This window comes from Dryobates pubescens, chromosome 4 (assembly GCF_014839835.1).
Source record: "Dryobates pubescens isolate bDryPub1 chromosome 4, bDryPub1.pri, whole genome shotgun sequence".
NCBI lineage: Eukaryota > Metazoa > Chordata > Aves > Piciformes > Picidae > Dryobates > Dryobates pubescens.
Genome location: NC_071615.1, coordinates 34,593,645 through 34,613,324, shown reverse-complemented (window position 1 = coordinate 34,613,324; position 19,680 = coordinate 34,593,645). Strand labels below are relative to the sequence as shown.

The following is a 19,680-nucleotide window of genomic DNA, read 5'->3' as shown; positions in this document are numbered from 1 at the left end:
CCTGATTGCAACATGAGCCTTTGTTACAAATTATCTCAAGCCGATGAACTGTGAAACAGAAAAGCTACTTTTACTGATCATTCCTAATCCATACTTACTAAGGATAATTGTAAACTAGCGCTAACTAATTCACTAATTAGGTCTGAAAACATATTGCATAGGAAATATGTACAGTTGGGTATTAATTTTTGATACTTCATCAAGATGATACATGGTAATAGAGCAATAGAGAATAGAAGAGAATTAACCAGGTTGGAAAAGACCTTCAAGATCATCGAGTCCAACCCATCATCCGACACCATCTAATCAACTAAACCATGGCACCAAGCGCCCCATCCACTCTCTTCCTAAACACCTCCAGTGATGGTGACTCCACCACCTCCCTGGGCAGCCCATTCCAATACCCCCAGGTCCTTTTCTGCCTGGCCACTCTCCAGCCACTCTGACCCCAGCCTGTAGCACTGCATGGGGTTGTTGTGGCCAATGTGTAGAATCTGGCACTTGGATGTGTTAAATCTCATGCCCTTGGACTCTGTTCATCTGTCCAGCCTGTCAAGGTCCCTCTGCAGAGCTCTCCTACTCTCTAGCAGATCAACTCCTGCCCCCAGCTTGGTGTCAACTGCAAACTTACTGATGATGGACTCAATCCCCTCATCCAGATCATCAATAAAGATATTAAACAGGATGGGGCCCAACACTGATCCCTGGGGCACACCACTAGTGACTGGCTGCCAGCTGGATGTGGAACCTTTCACCATCACTCTCTGGGCTCAGCCCTCCAACCAGTCCCTAACCCAGCACAGAGTGCTGCTGTCCAAGCCACAGGCCGACTGCTTGGCCAGGAGTTTGCTGTAGGGGACAGTATCAAAGACCTTGCTGAAGTCCAGGTAGACTACATCCACAGCCTTCCCCACATCCACCAGGCAGGCACCTGATCATAGAAGGAGATCAGGTTCATCAGACAGGTTCTGCCCTTCCTAAATCCATGCTGGCTGGGCCTGATCCCTTGGCCATCCTGTAAGTGCTGTGCGACTACACTCAAGATGACCTGTTCCATAATCTTGCCTGGCACTGAGGTCAGGCTGACAGGTCTGGAATTCCCTGGCTCATCCAGCCGGCCCTTCTTGCAGATGGGCATCACATTGGCCATCTTCCAGTCATCTGGGACCTCTCCAGTGAGCCAGGACTGTTGAAAAATTACAGAGAGTGGCTTGGCCAGCTCATCTGCCAGCTCTCTCAGCAGCCTAGGATGGATTCCATCCAGTCCCATGGACTTATGGGGATCCAAGTGGCTAAGCAGGTCTCTAACTACTTCCTCCTGGATCACAGGGGAACTATACTGCTTCCTGACTCCATCTGCCAGCTCAGGAGGCCAGTTGTCTGGAAGACAACCTACCCTGCTATTAAAAATTGAGGCAAAGAAGGTGTTAAGTACCTCTGCCTTTTCCTCATCTTTAGTTACAATATTGCCTTCCATGTCCACCAAGGAGTGGAGGTTTTCCTTGCCTCTCCTCTTGACATTAATATATTTGTAGAAGGAATTTGTTGTTTGTCTCAATGATCTCTTGAGGTCCCTTCCAACCCCTAGCATTCTAAAATTCTACAATTCTATGATACAAAAACTATTATAGGTGAAATGAGTAGTCCCATGACCTATGTGGTATGGCCAAAAGGGGGAAAAGAGCCAACAAAAGCATCTCTCTCCCATCCTACACCTCAGCAAACTCGTAGCTTTGTCCATTGCACAGACAGGGTGCTATACATTTTGGATTTTAGATCCATATCCTCTTGTGAGGAGGAAGGAGGAGCAGACAGCAGCTGCTATGGGCTGATCACAACCCCCTGTACCAAACTCTGTGAGCTGCTCAGCAAGAAGAGGAGGTAGAGGAGCTGGAAATGAAGGACTGAAGTTAAGCCAAGGAAAAAGGAGAAGGGGAAAGGTATTGTTTCAATTTTGTCCTTGTTTCTGACCATCCAAATCTATTTAGCTGGCAATAAGGTAAATTAAGTTCCCCCTACACACCAAGTCTGTTTTGCCCATGATGGTAAAACCAAAGTGATCCCCTGTCCTTATTTCAAACCATGAATTTTATCTTCTAATTTTCTCCTTCTGCTCAGGAAGAGAGTGGCTTGGTAGGCAACCAAAGTCAATCCACTACAATGTGTATGTCTCCCAGCTTCCTTTTGTGAAGACAAGAGCCCAGGCCAGTTTTGAGCCTCCCCTCGGGAAGGTTGGTTTGAGCTGTGTTTTCAATCTGCATATTACCTGTGCTGCAGTGTCAGTGCATAAAGACTTCCTCACACAGTCACAAGCAAAACCTTCAGTGCTTTCTGTGTTTGTTTCATAACAGGTGAGTGGCTGCTTTCAGCATGTTGTTGCTGAGTAACTGGTGCCTAGGAGAGGGGGAGAGAGACCTGAACGTATGGGTGGATGCGACAAGGAACAAAATATGAAACAACCACATTTCAAAAGTTCTCCAGCTCCACAGCTAAATTGAAGACCCTCAGAAAAAGTTCAGCTCCAAACTTAGTGAATCATAGAATGGTTTGGGTTGGGGGGACCTCCAAAGGTCATCCAGTGGCGAGGTCTGAAAGTCCTCAAACCTCAGCAACAGCTGCTACCAAGACCAATGAGACTATTCATAAGTGCAGAGCCCAGGAACATTTTGAGCCCTGATGTGGCAAACTTTACCAGACAAGTGGGGTGAGGAAAGAAGGAAGAAGAAAAGAGCATCCACAGCAACATCACACAATTAGAGACTTACAGTAAGCGTGAAGCTTCACGTGCAACATATTTTAGAAAAGACTAATTAGCATCTTTTCATGTTCTGTGGGCCTTAAGTAGGGAGCTAACTTGCAAGAAGACCAAGCGCTGTTTTGGAGGTCTGCGGCTAGGACATACATCTAAATGAATTGTGGCTCAGAGTGACTTGATGGCAAGTTTATTTAAAATAAGATAGATGGCCAAGTGGCAGTCTGGTTGAAAAGTGACATTGTTTGTGGAGACACTCTATTGTACTGCAGCAAAAGAGATTTCCTGCTTCTATTAATAGTGGCCAATGGGGATTCCTGCTGAGACTTTTACTTCACTGACAGACATTTAATTGAGTTTTGTCTTCATCCAGATCCTTTCTTCCATTTTCATTGTAACTCTTGGCATCTGTGAGTGAGCAAAAGGATTCTCTGGAAAGGGTCCAGCTACTATTGATTTTGAAGGAGGGATTCTCAAGTACTTCATATGAGATCTACAATTTGTCATAATAAAAGCAGTATGGATTTACACCACCTTGAGAGGGAGAAGTGGGGCCAAGGGCTCTGCCCTTGGTGCTCAGGTCAGGTTATGAAGATAGACTTGGCAAAAAAAGACCCAGCTTATGTGCATTCTCATTCATCTTTATGGTGGGCAATAATGTGGGATGTGACAAACCCTCTTCATTCTCCCCAACCCAACCACTTGGCTCCCTCTCCAGTTAGTCTGAGGGTAAGCAGCTGACACTTCTCTGTCCAAGGCAGGTGGCTTCCACTATGGAAATGAGCCAATTAAAGGAGGCTATAGAGAGTCACAATTGGCCGGCTCCTTAAGCTGTGACTCAGCTGTAGAACAGAGAGAGCTGATGGAGAATTATCAGCTGCATAGTTTTTGACCCAGTACTTTAGTAGTAAGGGTTAAAACTGAGGAGGGGATTCTGGCACATGAATATTTTTCTTTTCTTTTTGTTGCAAGTGCCAAGAAGCAAACTGAGAAGTGTGAAGTAACGGAACACTCTGATTTTTCCCCCCCTGCACATCTCTTTAACACTACTAGTGAAGGGCTTTCCATATTATGGCCTGTGTCTATTCCAGCCCTGATTTTATACCTACTGAGAGGATTAGAAAGATTAAGTGCTAATTAGAGCACCAAGGATTAATAACTGCTGCTTCAGCAATGCACATTTTTCTTCACCTTTTCATTAATTCCAGCGGAGATTGGTCCATGTTACAAACTTTGCCAAAAGCTACTAAACATGCAGTACAAGGTGCTGGGTATTAGTTTTCTCGTATGCACTGAATAGGTAGCATCCATTAGGCTGAAGAAGGAATTACAGAGATGGTAGGAAAAGGCATGCTTTGTTTCTGAGGAAAACAAAAGGCTATGTCTTCATTGCTCTGTTGGAAGTGCTCTTAACTCAACCTTCCCCCTTTTTACCTTTTTCCTAACTTCTGGTGTGAGCATTGTAACATGGACAACTATGACAATTCAAAGTATATTCAGGTACTACTGAAATTATTTGCACAGTAAAGTGAGAACCAGCAACAGGTAAAAATGGCTAATAGAAGAACTGTCCACTGCCTTTTCACTGGCTTGACTGGGGAAATTGTGGTGCTGTTCATCATGAGAGAGTTTCCCTCTCATGCTAAAGCCCAGTTGTAACACATTGATTGCCATATGTTCAAAAATAAGTTTAGAACTATTTGGTAGTTTGAGGGGGACACATAATAAATCAGCTCAGTACAGCAGTTTCCAGAGAGGAAAGACTTGGAAGGAGGTTTTCATTTCCAGCTAACAAAGGATTCAATTTGCATACAGGTGGTACAGGGCTTCTCTCTGAATTCATGGATCACTGCTAGTTTCAGATGTCAGGACACAAAGATGGGTCAAAGGCACTGTGAGATTACTTGCAGCTAGCTAAAGGAGTTTGAGGTCAAAGTTCTTGTTTTTCACCAGGTGACACCAGATGTACCAGGGTCTCAGTCAATTATGTTTTTCCCATTGCAACCAGAAGAGCAGGTTGGGTTCTGCACAAGGGAGCTGACTACCACATGTCTTCTTTTATTCTGAGATAGAGTAACCTCTCATCTCCCACTTGGGTGGAGGATGAGATCTACTTGCGCCAAAGCAAAGATCATCCATTAGGATCAAGCAGGATCTGCAAGGAGGGGAGGAAGAGCATAGTCCTTGTCCAAGCAGAGTCTGCAGAGGCTTTGAACCAATTTGCTTCCACGCACAGAAGGACAGTTGCACAACAAGCCCTTCCAAGGCAGCCACCATGTGAAAACTGGTTCCTCACTCCATTGAGAAGGCAGTTAATCTTTCTGGTTTGCTTCTCAGCTTCTGGAGCCTGAATGGTTTAGAGAAGATGTAGGCACAGCTGTGAGAAGCCTGCTCTTTTCCTCCCAGCCTTGTAAAGAATGACATGTGTTACCTGGGCTTGCATTTAATGTAAGAGAAAGCAGGGTCTGCAGAAGGCCCTGGGCTACTTTGGGGCAATAAACTCCCATGTACATGGGCCTGGTTGCCAGGAGACCTTCCCAGGATTTTGTCAAGATTGTGGAGGAGCTGCAGAGTCAAACTACTCTGTCCCTCTGTAATGAAATGATAAGGGAAACAGAATCTAAGCTCCCTAAAAAGTTTTCCTTCCTCAGATCTTCTTTACTGTGCATGACCTCCATTAAATCAGTGCTTAGTAGATAATTCCCAGAGAATTTCTGCTGCCTAACAAATTCTCAGATCTGCCTGTTCAAAACAGTTTAGCTTTAAGAAAGCACTGCAAACTATGAAAACCATCCTGAGTATAAGAAAAACCTTTCTCTAGAAGTCTTCAGAGAGGATCCGGGAGGAGAGACAGGGAATGGGAACAAACACTGCAGCAATGAGCACTGATAAGTATATTGATAGAGTGTGGATGTAACAGGACACTTTCTACAAATGTAGTGGGACTGTTTTACAGAAATCCTGGTTTAGCCCATATGTGCTACCTATGTCAGGAGAATGGACACTTGATGTCTCCTCCTACACCCAAACACTGAACTGTGCATGACCACAGGCAACAGCCTCTTCATTCTTTCTCCTAGAAGAAAGACTTGTCAGTGTCAAACACATTATTCTGCAAAAGGAAAACCACAGAAGCACATTTTCCAAAGCCAAGCCCTTATCTTAATCCTGTACTATATAAAAATAACGTAAGCCAGCTGGTGAAGAAAGCCTTCAGTGCTACATACCTAATATACACAGCCTGCTTGAAGTAGAACACAGACCCACCACATCTGGTGCCAGCCTGAGGTGGCTGTCCTGGAGAATATGTATTTTAATAAACTCTGCTTTGCTAATTGTACTTCAGGGAGGGGTGTACTTCTCTCCCTCTACTCTACTCTCGTGAGACCCCACCTGGAGTACTGCGTCCAGTTCTGCTGCCCCAACACAAAAAGGACATGGAACTCCTGGAGCGGGTCCAGAGGAGGCCATGAAGATTATCAGAGGGCTGGAGAACCTCTCCTGTGGGGACAGGCTGAGGGAGCTGGAGTTGTTCAGCCTGGAGAAGAGAAGGCTCCAGGGACACCTTAGAGCAGCCTTCCAGTACCTGAAAGGAGCTACAGAAAAGCTGAGGAGGGACTTTTATAAGGGCTTGTTGGGAAAAGACAAAAGGCAATGGATCGAATCTGGAAGAGAGGAGATTTAAACTGGATATTAGAAAGAAATTATCTCAAGTCAGGCTGGTGAGACACTGGGACAGGTTGCTCAGGGAGGTTGTGGATGCCCCTTCCCTGAAGGTGTTCAGGGCCAGGTTGGATGAAGCATTGATGGCAGGAGGTTTGAACTAGATGGTCTTTAAGGTCCTTTCCAACCCAAGTCATTCTATGATTGGTAAGAACAAGGAACTGCAGCTAATTTCAGTAGCATATTATTCCCCTGGAATTTTTTCATATACCTAGAACTGATTTTTTAAGACACTTTAAAAAATGCCTGTATATAAAACATTTTATTTTTTTCCCCAGCTTTTTGTATAGCAGCTCCGTTTATTCTCACATTTCTGTCATCAGCCCACACATTCACACAACTCAAGCATCTTCTGTGAAGTATAATCCTTGCCTCACAAAAGATCAGGAAAGTGTTTTTCCCACGGGTCACCTCACCATCCTTCCTGCACCTCCAGCATCCGAGGCAGGACATGCCAGTTCATCGCTTCACCACCAGAGAGCACTGCCCGAATGCCTTTGGAAAAGTTTTCTGCCCAACTCACAAAAAAAACCCAAACCCAAACAACCCAGCCCTCCCCCAGAAAAACCCCACCTTTGAAATCTTGTGATTTAGGCAAGAGGATGGAGGTGTGACAGGCATAAAGAGGAATTATTCAGAGACTGTTACATAGTGCAACGCCTCGGATCTTTGCTCCGCTTCATTCTAGTCTCATCCCCTCTCGTACAGTCTGGTACAGCAGCACAAAATAAGCTTTGTGGTTTAATCAAACAAAGCAGTCTTGAATCAGGGTGTTTAAGCCATCTATTGAGATCCACAGTGAGGCTCTGATGGACTGAGGGTTGGGGGGGAGGGGAAAAGCAAACTAGATTTTTATAGCTAACTAAAAGCCCTCAGTGACGCACAATACTGCGCAGCACAGACCATAATATGTCCTACAGAATCAGTACCCATCACTATTAACACTCAGCTCTGTATCTTTAAAAACAGTTCTGCTTTAGTGCCAATTCATCCTAGGTTGTCTCCTCTTTTAGTAGTAATTTCTACCCCACTTCTGCTCTGCTTTCCACCAGCACCTTTTCTTTGTGACAGAGGGCTCTCAGCACTCCCCTCAGTTATCTCCAATGTCCTTCCCACCACCAATATTGTCCTGTATCCTGACGTGTATGTTTCAGGCATGTTGATGCACAAATCTGCATCTCCATTTCCTATTAAATGAGGGGTTGAGCTATTCTCAGGTCCGGCCTTGTCTTTGGACTGGAGCTGAACTGTAAGAATGTCTAGAAGGGGAAAGCCAAAGTAAGCTCTTTAACTTAACCTCCAGCTTCTGATCCATGAACTCCAGACAGACTGGCCATGGGAAAACTCAGGTATAATCTTGCTTAGTTCTAGGACTGGCTTTCACAAACCTAGAGCTGAGCTACAGTCAGATATGGGAAGGCAGAATTAGTTGTGCTGGAGATCTGCTGCACATTATCTTACTGGAAAAACAGAGCCACAGCTCCATACTGAATAAATGTGGAAATCTCAGTCCCTAACAATCCAAGTAAAAAATCTAAGGATTTTTCCCATGGAGCTTTAAGAGGCCTGACTCATTTTCACAGCATTGCAGGCTTGTCAGTTCTAGCCACAGGTATCTCCACATCTAATTACCAAAACCCAAAGCAGGACACAGTCCTACCAGAAGTGTCAGTGTGTGACACACTTAGTCACATGAAGTTTACTTGCTAATGAGAAGCCTACATTAACATGTCTGCATGAAGTGCTCTGCTCTCAGGCGGCCAGTGAAGAGCTGTTGATGCAGCCAATGGCACCCAGAGTGAGTTTTGGGTTACCCTGCAGTAATCACATTTAGTATTACACACAGATACCTAAACTCATGTGTCCTGGTCTCATGAGACTGTGAGCAGAAATGCCCTCTCCTGCTTTAAAAAGGCTAACTTTGGAGAACATTAGCTCAGAGAATTACAGTGTCAAAGAGATGTAGAACCCAACCCAGCCTCTAGAATTTTGCCACTTCACAGAATGGTCTGGGTTGGAAGGGACCTGCAAAGACCATCTAGTCCACCCCTGCTACAATAAGCATGGGCATCCTCAATTAAATCAGGTTGCCCACCTCACCTTGAATATCTGTCAAGCCTCACCTTGACTATCTCCAGGGATGGAGATACTTCCAAGTGGTGTGGAGAGCTTATTTTTCCTCTTCCCCCAGTAGCCAAAGTATCCTCAGTGTTTGAACACAGCAGATAAACAGATGGATCATGGAACTGAACTGCATTCTTTGCCAGAAATGGGAAAACATTTGTGACATAGGATGAGGTTATCTTGCTCAGGAGGTAAGTATTTGTTTTCTCCACATGAACAACCATCTGTTGAAGCTGGTAAGCAGGGGAATTACACAGGACCTCCACTGTTCTGGAAAGTCAGATTTTCTTCCCCTGAATACAGGATCTACTGTTTCAGAGATGCATTTCAGACAAATATCTTTGCATTGACTGGATGACAAGTCAGGAAAGTGAGAATATCTCAGTTTACCAGAGGAGAAGGAGTTTCTACTTCATAAAAGAGGAATAATAACATCCCTGACACTGGCCAGCAATGCCAGAGACCTCACAGACATTTGCCTTCTTACTACTCCCTTGTTATTGAGGGAGCTAAATGAGAGCAGTACTCCCTTCTCAGTGCAGGGACAATGTGATGATTTCCTCACTGAGATTTTATTTCCTGACCCATCAGAGAGCAGGGGAACTGGAGCTGAGGTGGGCATCCAGCAGAGCTTGAATGTGCAGGCAATCTCAAAAGGCAGCTTGCAGGCAGATATGCAGACTTCCTCCCACTGCTGTACAACAGTGAGGGGTTCATCCTGGGCAGAGGTCAGGCCATGGCTTTCTGATGCTGCTGTCTCCTAAGTGTTCCTTCAGCAAAGGGCAGTTCTGCAGTACTTTGGAGGCTCAAACCATCAAAGACTACATGGGGCTGCCATTCGGGGCCAGGGTGAAAGCCTCTCTACAGTGAAGGAACTTGTGCTAGAGACCTCTCTGAAAACACTTGGCATAGCCTAGGTCCTAATCAACTCCAGAATAGAAAAAGCAGCACAAGCAAAATGTCTCTCAATGCCTATGGATCCCTAAATTCAAGTCCAGTTACAGAAGGAAGAGGGGAAAAGTAAAGAACATTTTTTCCCCCTCAAGCTCCAGAGCCAAAATCTGTGTTTTTAAAGTCATCCTTCAAGGAAGAAAAGGCTGAAGCTTACTGTGACCTAAATAAAGCAAAAGAATTAGGTACTTGTGATCAAAGGGTTGAATGATGCACATACACATATCCGTAAATAATGTGGTGGGTGGGGGAAATGACATGTCATTATTCCTCTGAAATCAAGCAAAATACCTGTTCTGAAAAGAGGAGTTAATCTGTTTTTATACAGTGAAGAATAATGCCACACTATTTCTTCTAAAATTAGCAGCTGACAAGCTGAGACCTCAGGGCTCATAGCATCTGGCTCTCTGGCACCACACTGTACTTGGCACAATGAAGCTTTCCTTTACCAGTTTTATAAGGTTTGGTGGGGAACAGCCACTACCACAAAGGCAGGGTGTCAAAGGCCCCCACGGAGTTTCTTTCTTTTTCTCTAGAGAAGCAATGCACAGAAAACCTGATACTGACATTTCAAAAAGTGCTGCAGAGCTTTGAATGGACTCAAGTCCCCTGTTACACAATCACAGAATAGTAAGGTTTGGAAGGGGCCTCCAGATATCTGCAGGTCCAAACCCCCTGCCCAAGCAGGATCACCTAGGGCAGGTCACACAGGAACACATCCAGGTTGGCTTTGAAAGTCTACAAATGAGGAGACTCCACAACCTCTCTGGACAGCCTGCTCCAGGGCTCTGTCACCCTCAGTTTAAATGTTTCTCCTCATGTTGAGGTGGAACTTCCTGTGGTCTAGCTTGTATCTATTGTTCATTCTCCTATTACCAGGTGCCACTGAAAAAAGCCTGTCCGCTTCCTCTTGACACTGACCCCTCAGACATTTATAGACATTGATAAGATCCCCCATCAGCCTTCTCCTCTACAAACTAAACAGCCCCAGGTCACGGTCTTTCTTCACAAGAGAGATGTTCAAGGCCCCCACTCATCCTTGTAGCTCTCTGCTGGACTCTTTCTAGTAGATCCCTGTCTTTCTTGAATTGGTGGTTTAATTATACAGGAAAGATCTTTCCAACCAGCTGCACCTTTCACCAGTTGTCTTCCAAACCAGAAGGAAGTGGCTGATAATCTCATCCTAAAATTCTGCATTTCCAGTGTCCAAGGCAGGCAGCACAAAACCTGAGTTCTTAAAGCTGAAGTAAGACTCATCTAAGTAAATAAGGAGTTTTATGGGGTTTGGTTGGTGATTTGTTTGTGGGGTTTTTGTTGGTTTTTTCTTTTCTCCAACTCTAAGGCTTAAGTTATTGAATAACTGAGCACACAATCATGGTAATCACTGAGCAATTTCTCTTGGGAAGATAATGGCTACATTTTTATCACAGGAATGCATAGGAACAGCATAGAGACTTATCAAAACTTTTCTCCCAAGGAATTCCCCTTTGTTTGCTGACAGTATGAAGCCCTCAGCATTCATAAAGAGGCTTGGGAGATTGAAAACCTGAGCAGTCATTTCCATCAGTCATGAGAAATCAAAAACACAAACCTTACCTACCTCCTAGAGAGGTTCCAATTAAATTAAAATGGAGTAACCAAACTTTCCTCACTCTCCTTTACTGATGCAGGGCCATAATCACGTCCAAGTTACATGTGGAGAGTTCCCTAGCAGGAAACTGTAAGTTACATTTTCTCTCCCCCATGCACCTGAGGGGTGGTATTTTCTCTGTGTTTAAATATAAAAACTTCATTTTTGTTTATGGTTTTTCCTTGATTCTGGCGACACGGAGAACATGAAAGATAATAAACCAAATCCAGTCACCCAAAACACTTATCACCATTTGACCTTTCCCATCACAGGTTTGGCCTAGGCAGTGTGAAGTGTATGACTTTTTAAATTTACACTTAATCTTCTTTCATACAAGGGAGAGATGAAAGCTTCCTCTGTGTTGGGACAACCAGGACAAGCCATATTGCCTGCTGTGCTTGCTGTCCTGACTGCCACCTCCACAGAAGCACACTGTTGTTTGGGGGGTTTTAACTCCAAGGACAGAAGGTTGCCCTCTTGGCTACCCAAGAAAAGCATTTTGCAATAGTTAAAGAGCTCCTCAGAAAAAAGCAAGAACAATTTATTGGAAGACATTACTTCACCAAGAGAAGTTAGCCTGTACAGAGGGGCACATCAGCTAATGAGTGCTGGAGTTGCAAGTCTGAGAGAGGTAAACATATCAAAGCCATGTCTTCAACTCCTCTTGTCCATAGGGTCTTGCACTGGATAAAGGCCCCATCTCAGGGAGAAAGGGCATCTCCTCCATCTGACCTACCATTGACTCCATGATAATGCTCCAGTGCTAAACATCTACTGGTCTCCAAGTAAGGAGACAAAGCCTCAGAGACAAACCTTATCTGCTTTAGCAATCCTCAGAAGGACAAGCAGAGATGAGCTGGCAGCCCAGCTCCAGAAAACAGGCTGGCTGTGTTTATCACTGCACCTCCCCTAACAGTAACTTCCTAGTTAGACAGATTTACTCACTCATGCTTGCAACCTACTTGAATCTTCTTCTGTATGGAGCCTGCACTCTCCTGCAGGAGAGCATGTGATCATTGAACTTTTCTTTACCCCTGGCTGTTAATACTAAAAACTACAATCAAGACTTTCTTTGGTTTTTCTTCTGCTTTGTAACAGTGTGTAAATTACTTCAGCCATGGTTTCAACTGACCTGCAATCAGTGTTCTGCGGTTTGTACTGGCAAATGTGTAGCCTAAGGGACAGATAGATCAGCATTCTCCTATTAACTACTCCATGTAGTTACTTGTCAAGAGGAAAGCAAGCAGTTAACAGATAGCTCCATAAGTACAGATAATATATCCATCAGCAGAGAGAAAACAGGACTATCCACATCCAAGCATCTAAGCCTCAGCACATGGAGCTGACCTGGAACTTCTCTTAAAATTCATCTATTTCCACTACACTGATCAAAATATCTGAGGGCAACTTTCCCTCACTGCTTCTTTACAAAGCACTGAATTAATAACTTCCTTGAGAAAGCAAGAAAAACAGACTAAAGCACTATTCTAACGATATTCATAATGATTTATTTGAAAACATGTTCTCATTAAACTGTTATCTGAGCACAGCCTGTTGTAAGGCAGAAGCACTTTGGTCCCACCTAAATTGCAAGTCATTATTCTAATTATTCTCACCAGCACAGCCATTAATCACATGAACAATACCTGGCTTGCAGAAAATGTGCAATAAATAGCTATATTATGATTTACTTTTTTTAAAAAAACATTCTTTAACTTGAATGCTTAATGTCAAACCAAATAGCAAAACAATCTTACCTTCAGATTGATGCGTGGCAAGAGGTGTCTGTGTCTCCTTGGAGTATGATACCACCTCCCGAGGTAAGAAATCAACCTGGGTGATCTTTGAGACCCCTAGTTTGTGCAGTCTGCGTCTAAGATGGAATACATGACATCAGAAGGTTAGTCATGTCAAATGAAAACCAGCAGCAGGAACAATTTGCTTGTATGAGCAGGATTACAAAAAATAAACAGCCACACTTCAGTTTTAGCCAAGATGAAACACGACACACTCTGCATAGTAAGTACCCAGTTGCAGCGAAGAAAATTAACCTGGGAACCATTTGCCATAATAAAGAAGAGTTACTGAACCTCTAGATCATGCTGCTGAGAGGGACTGAAAATGGGAGAAATTACCTATTTGTGCCCCTTGTAACAGGCAGCTAAATCATCTTTTGTACCATCATTACTGCAGTGTTCTGCCTGCTCAAAAGAGTTAATCCTCGGCCTGAGATACACAATAGTGGGAAGGGCTCAGGGGGTGTAAACCAGGCTGGATTAGGAGTGTCAAATGTTCACCTGAGAGCAATAGTAGAGGTTTTAATTGACAAGCTGGGTGATTTCCATGAAGATGGAGATCCTCCTTTCTGCAGCAGTCATTAGTAATACAGCTGAAGTAGGTTTATGATTAGTAGAGTCCTAATGCAAGGAGAACCCTGACACACAGCTGGAACAAGGCAAATATAGCCTTCTTTTCTAGTAATTCCATTTCTTTAAATAAATAATGGAAATAAATCACTAAAGATAACTAACTGAGAGAACAGGGCAAAGAAGAGACAGCTGAATATAATCACAAACACTTCTAGTCATACACAGTTCACTCAACAATGTGGGAGGGAGGATCAATTTATTTCTTGAATATTATTTGATTGTAGGGAGGGGAAAAAACCAAGCAGTTACTTGCAAGTGTTTTAATGGGAAAAAACAAACAACCAACTTTCAGTAGAGAAAAGAATATGCAGATAATAAACAAATGAGCTAAATGAAGTCCAGCTGGCTAGATCAACCAGCACAACCATGCTTATACATTTTTGGGATATAAGTGGAATAGGCACCATGTTCCTGAGCTGCCATGTCATTAGAGAGAATGAGCAGTTTGGAAAAGCAGAAGATTCAGACACATTATTCATATCATCTCCATTTTCTAGATTGACAGAGGAACGGAGGTCAAAGGGGGTTTGGATCTAATTCATTTACAATGGTTTAGGTATTCAATTACAATTGACAGCTGCAAGGTAATAGGAATCTCAAAAGGAAATTGTCATTATTGGTTGACACCTACTGAACCTTTCAGCTAGTTAATGCTACATCAGCTATATATTTTTCTAATCTCTCTCACTGGCTGAGTTGTTATTAAGCTGAATGCAATTAGATTCAGCAGGTAATCAGTATGAATCAGCCATATCATGTAACAAAACCCACTAGAGCAGAAATAGTTGTTACAGCTCTGAGTCTTTCTTCTTATTCAAAGATGGGGAAAAAATAGCAAGTCTTCCCTCTTACAACCATCTGTGACTTTGCCAATATGAACAAAAAGGTGTGACTGTCTGAAAATCGTAAAGAAAAACTTCTACATCATTACTGGGGGCAGAAAAAACATCTACAGCTTGTGATATACATCAGCTAATGAAAGTTTTGGTAGCTTTACATTGTGTAGTTTTAGGTATGTGTGAATTCAAGCTTGAATAAATATCTCACCCCAGGAAATCTTGTGTGTGCTTTTCTCTCCTTCAGCACCACATCTGCAAGCTCTGTTGCCTGGTTGGTCAGTCAGACATTCCTATGTAACCAGGCCCCTGATGCCTCAGGCTACTAGTTCTGTTGACTCAGATTCTTAAGCCTTTTGCATTGAAAGAGCTTCTTGACAGTGGTCATGGTTAAGTGTAAGCTCTAATTAATTATGTGTCTCATCTGGGCCTAATTAGAACTTCACCTAATTCTAACAACAGTTTCACAGGAGGATGGGGAACACCAGTCCTCATGGAGAGCTGGATTTAGCTGCTAGTTGGGTTAACCTCTTTGTATACTGTTAACCAAGAAGAAAGCTACATCCCAGAGTGCTGTGCTGGGAGAATATGTGGAATTTTTCACCTAAAATATTTCTAATTCAGGAATTACTGGTGGCTGTAAAAATGTCTAGTGTCACCCATATCCTGGTAATTACTGTTGAAGATAGGGAGCTCTCTTTTCAAGAGGAATGGGGTCTCTCAGTTCTTTTCTGCCTTCGTTAAGCAACCTCAGTGGATCTTGGTAACTAAGTTGGCCTAGCTGTTGGTCCCAAGCATCCCAGGGACACCTGGAGCATCCTTTCAGTATCTGGACTCTACCCAATATACACTGCAATGTTCTAGTCTTTAGTGCTTTTTGGGGCAGCACTAAGCTGTCTGTTGCTTTGCCACCCCCATTTTCATCTGAAGTGCTCATAATTCTTATCCTTTACAGTGTGCTGGATATTCATTTTAGTGAGCACCTAAGCTTTGAAAGATCCCTTTCAAAACTGCCTATGGGATGCCATTAGGATGACAGTAACTGAAGCCTATGCATTAAAAGATGATTCTTCTCTCTGTAGGTGCCAGAAGAAAGACATATAAGCTAGAAGTGTTTTGCTACACACATAATTTGTGTCTGCCTTGGTTTTGAAGACCATTTTCCTTCAAAAGGGGTAGGACTTCCATTACAGATTTACTTCTTTTCTGTCTTTGCACCAACCACTGGAAGTCTTGTGGCTATTCTCAGGGTTATCTTTCCATGAGTCAAATAAAGGAACTTGCCTTGCACAGTCATCTGAGGAACCTTGCTACTGGGAGTGTTCATCTTTTAACCCAAATTTCTGGAAAAGAGCAGCTAAAAAGTTTCTCTACATAAAACATCTCAAAAACTCAAACCTTTTTGATGTTGTCCAGGTAACACAGTAAAAGCTGGATCCATCTGTAGTGAAAATTACAAATCTAGCACTTCTGGATGTGAAGAAACTGTTCAGAAAGCTCTCTGGATACTTTCTACTCTTTGTGGTCTTTCCTGTGAATAGTCCTAATAGTCCTAATAGCCCTAGCTGCAGCTGGGAACAGTCAATTAGTAATTACAGGGAAATTTTTGTTTTTCTTATAGAATGTTGAATGAATTTTACACAAACTAGTATAAACCATAAGTTACTTGCCTGAAGACTCAGACAGGCAAGCTCATGACTTCATAGAGCAGTTCCTTCAACATAAAGATTTGATCTTGTCTATGACTCAGGTTCTGAAGAACCTGAAGGACTGCTACCTATCCTTTCTAAAGAAACAGTTTATCCTAACTCTTTCTTCAGGCAGGCATTTCAGATGCTTGGGATAAGGGAATGCCATCCCAAACTGAATTTTTAGCTGTAGTAGAATTTTAAAAATTCTTGATTGGCCTGAACTCAGCTAAGATGGCAATTACTCTTACACTATGATTGTGTGCACAATTATAAGCACCCATACAGAGCTCCTGAGGAAACTGCATGTAGAAAGAGCATAACTATGGCAGACAGGAAGGAGGGGAGGAAGAAGTAACTTACAAATGATTCAGAGCAAAGTCTGAATCAACAGGGACAAACAAGACCAATGTAACTGTACATGCACATTTTAAGTGCCACAATAATAACATTTCATCTGTAATGAAATAGTTATTGGTATTGCATTTCAGGCAACAGAAACAGCAGCTTATCTTTTCACAAGCTTCTTTAAATACTTGTTTTATTTCCAGAAAGCTGGCTTTGATGAAGCTTCTTATTGATGCAACTGAAAAAAGGAAACTTAAATTATGGTCTTTTGGAGTCAACAAAGCAAATGAAAATCACATCAAACCAGCTCAGCTGGGAAGCATTTTCAACAAAATTCTTGCAAAGAAATTATAAATAAATAAATAAATAACAAAAAGAGCTGACATATACCCAAGTTCAGAGTCAGACTGGAGCTGTAGCACTGAGGGGTCTGTATCCCATTGCAAGGTCCTAGGGTGGTAATCAGCCGTGCAGCACAAAGGGGAGGGGAAAAAAAAGAACACACAGAATTAACTGAAAGGATGAACAAAACCCCATCTCATTAGTTACATGCTCTATGTAGTACATTCAACCTCCAAATGCAAGGGACAGCCACAGTATGTCAAACAAGGTTTGCATGTCAAACTGCGATAGGGCAGGCAGCTTATTAGAGTTACCTATTACTGGTAAACAAAGGGAAGAAGCTGGGCTTCCTTTCACATATCAGTTAATAAAACTTTGATTTTCTTTTTCTAAAAGATTTCTAGCTCTAACTATGGTTGATGCATTCAAAATAATCTGTAAAATCTGCAGGCATCATTTATTGTCATCATATTTTTACAATAAGGTGGGCTGAGCACTTGCCATGAACTCCACTGCTCTCCACTCACATTCCTCAGACTAACAGCAAGCCATCCTGTAAAGCACAGTGCTCTGGGCACCAACATCACACAGTGCATGTGCCAACAAATGGCACACTGACACCAGCTCTGACATATTCTGTGGCCATTTGAGACAAATAAATAAATACATTCTTCTTCTTTTCCTCCACAGAAAACTTCTGGAGGAGAGGAGAGTGATACATCAGGGCAAATCAGGCCTCTGACAGTCTCTTAAGGGACTGCTGTCATATGGGACTGTCACCAAATGCATGGAATGCTCCAGAGGTGCGGTGTCTGTGATGATGTTGTTGCTTGCATTGCAACTTGTCATGCTACCATCTCTAAAACTCTTTGCAAACCCTCATGGCCTTTCTAAAGTGAAATACTTAAAACAACCCAGATTAGAAATACAAAGCCTGACATATTGAGGCCAAGGGTTTCAAAAGTGCCCACTCATTCCCTTGGATCTTGATTTATTTTTTCTCCCTTGAGAAGCCACATCTCATATGCAAGAAAACTGCCAGAATCCATGACAGAATTAGGAAAATAAGTTTAGCTCTTGAGCACTTTGCTGCAGTATGAGCACCAGATTATTCACTGCTCTCACTAGCAGAGGCTAAAAGCAAAGTGCTCCTTCACTAAAGCACCAAGTCATGCAGACACTTTGGACAATGATGGTCCTCAAAGTTCAAAACTCCCCTCATTTCTCCTGAATACAAATTCTGAGGATACAGAGAGCAGAACATTAGCAACTTCTGCCAAAACCAGGTGTGTAACCCTCCACGCTCACTTTACACCAGCCCTTCTGGAACAATACAACCTCTGCCAGTGACTCACTGAGACAAAACAAGTTATTGAATTAGGTTAGAAATAGATCTCTTAAAGCCATATAATTATGCTGCCTCCTGCACTTGGAAACTCACCCACCCTATTCCCAGTGTTAACTCACTCTCTGGAGGCACAGACAAAGGCAGGTACTGCACTCTGTCACGTCAAGAGTGAAAGAGAATCAATCTCAGCACTCTGCACGTACAAAAAGAATGAGGAATTGCAACACGAAGGTGCTTTCCCATGCAACGTAAGGGCACTTGTTCTTCTCAGCTTCTTATGATCCACAGTGCTGTGTTTTGGCAGGAAAAACTTCACAGTGATACAGAAAAGCTTCTCCAGGATGAAACTGGGTCAGAGACAAAACAATATAGTCACAAAGAACAGATTTTTTGCCTTGTAACCTGACTAGCTGAAGCGCAGTGGAAAGTGGACATAACAATCTGGATGCCTGATGCAAGGCAAAGGCATCAGTGGCTAATGCATTACAGATCTTCTAGTACAAACACCGCCTGTATGAAAATTCCTCTTGTCACGTCACCGAGGTCTACAGCATGTACAAAGTCTGTAGCCATTAGGACTGGCTATGTAAATGCCAGTTTCTCATCACGGGAGCTACTTACAGGTGCACATCCAGGCTTTCCAAACATTTGAAAGAAAACATACATAACTCATTTCACTTCCACTTCCCTCCCCATCCACTTTCAGACCTACCAAATTTCCCAAGGGACCAGGATTATTCCATTAGAAAAATCTCCATCATCATCTGATCAAAACAAGACTCTGCAACATTTACCCAGTAACCAGCTAAATAACCAAACTAAACAAATTTAGAGATCTCAGACACTCAAGACAGCACTCAAATCCCCAAAATATGACACCAGCAACACTGATGATTTAGACCATCACTTGTTACTTTCACTCCATGCATGTAATGGAGATTTGTTCTTCCTTTAAGTACTTCATTATCTGGATTCTGACACAAAGACTTAGCCATTATGGACATGGCTAAGTACTTTTAATACCAGTTCTGCCTGACCCCTGATTACACCTCTTTTAAAGGATTTTAGTGCTAAATTTGTGCTCCAAATGGTGATTGTTCTCTCTGTATCACTCTGTTACCACTTGCAAAGGTTTAAAGGATAGATAAAGAAGCAATCTGCTATTCTGTCCTCTCCATCTTGGCTGAGAAATTTTATAGCAGGTAACAGATCTTCAGGTTTCAAGTCCCTAGCTCTAAGAAGCACAGAACTCAAGTGACTACACTGGCTTGCTACAGGGGAGAGAGCACAGAGAGTGACTACATGTTTCAAGGAACAATATTGATTTGTCCTTTGCCTCTTTCTGACACCTGAAGAATGTCTGGAGATCAAAATGAAAGTGAGTGTACAGCCAAGATGTCATCTGGACCTGCAATTTAGCCAGTTTCCATGGTAATAACATTGAAAAAGAAATAAGTAAGATTTTTGAGGATCAGCAACTCAAAAATGATGTTGAATAGCTCATTCTGT

General features: G+C 42.8%; 1 protein-coding gene across 8 annotated transcripts in view; it reads right to left on the bottom strand.

The window, feature by feature from the left end:
- DYNC1I1 (dynein cytoplasmic 1 intermediate chain 1) overlaps positions 1 to 19,680 on the bottom strand; it is a 197,982-nt gene that overhangs the window by 139,415 nt on the left and 38,887 nt on the right. For 4 of the 8 annotated variants that reach the window (XM_054161105.1, XM_009907545.2, XM_009907553.2 and 1 more), the window contains exons 5-6: positions 16,872 to 16,931; positions 12,938 to 13,053 (exon numbers count right to left, since the gene is read on the bottom strand). The exons of 1 other annotated variant lie outside the window; for it this stretch is intronic. In XM_054161105.1, coding sequence (XP_054017080.1) covers positions 12,938 to 13,053; positions 16,872 to 16,931 — 176 coding nt within the window. The remainder of the gene's footprint in view (positions 1 to 12,937; positions 13,054 to 16,871; positions 16,932 to 19,680) is intronic. 3 more of the 8 variants (XM_054161107.1, XM_054161109.1, XM_054161110.1) reach the window with 1 other exon arrangement.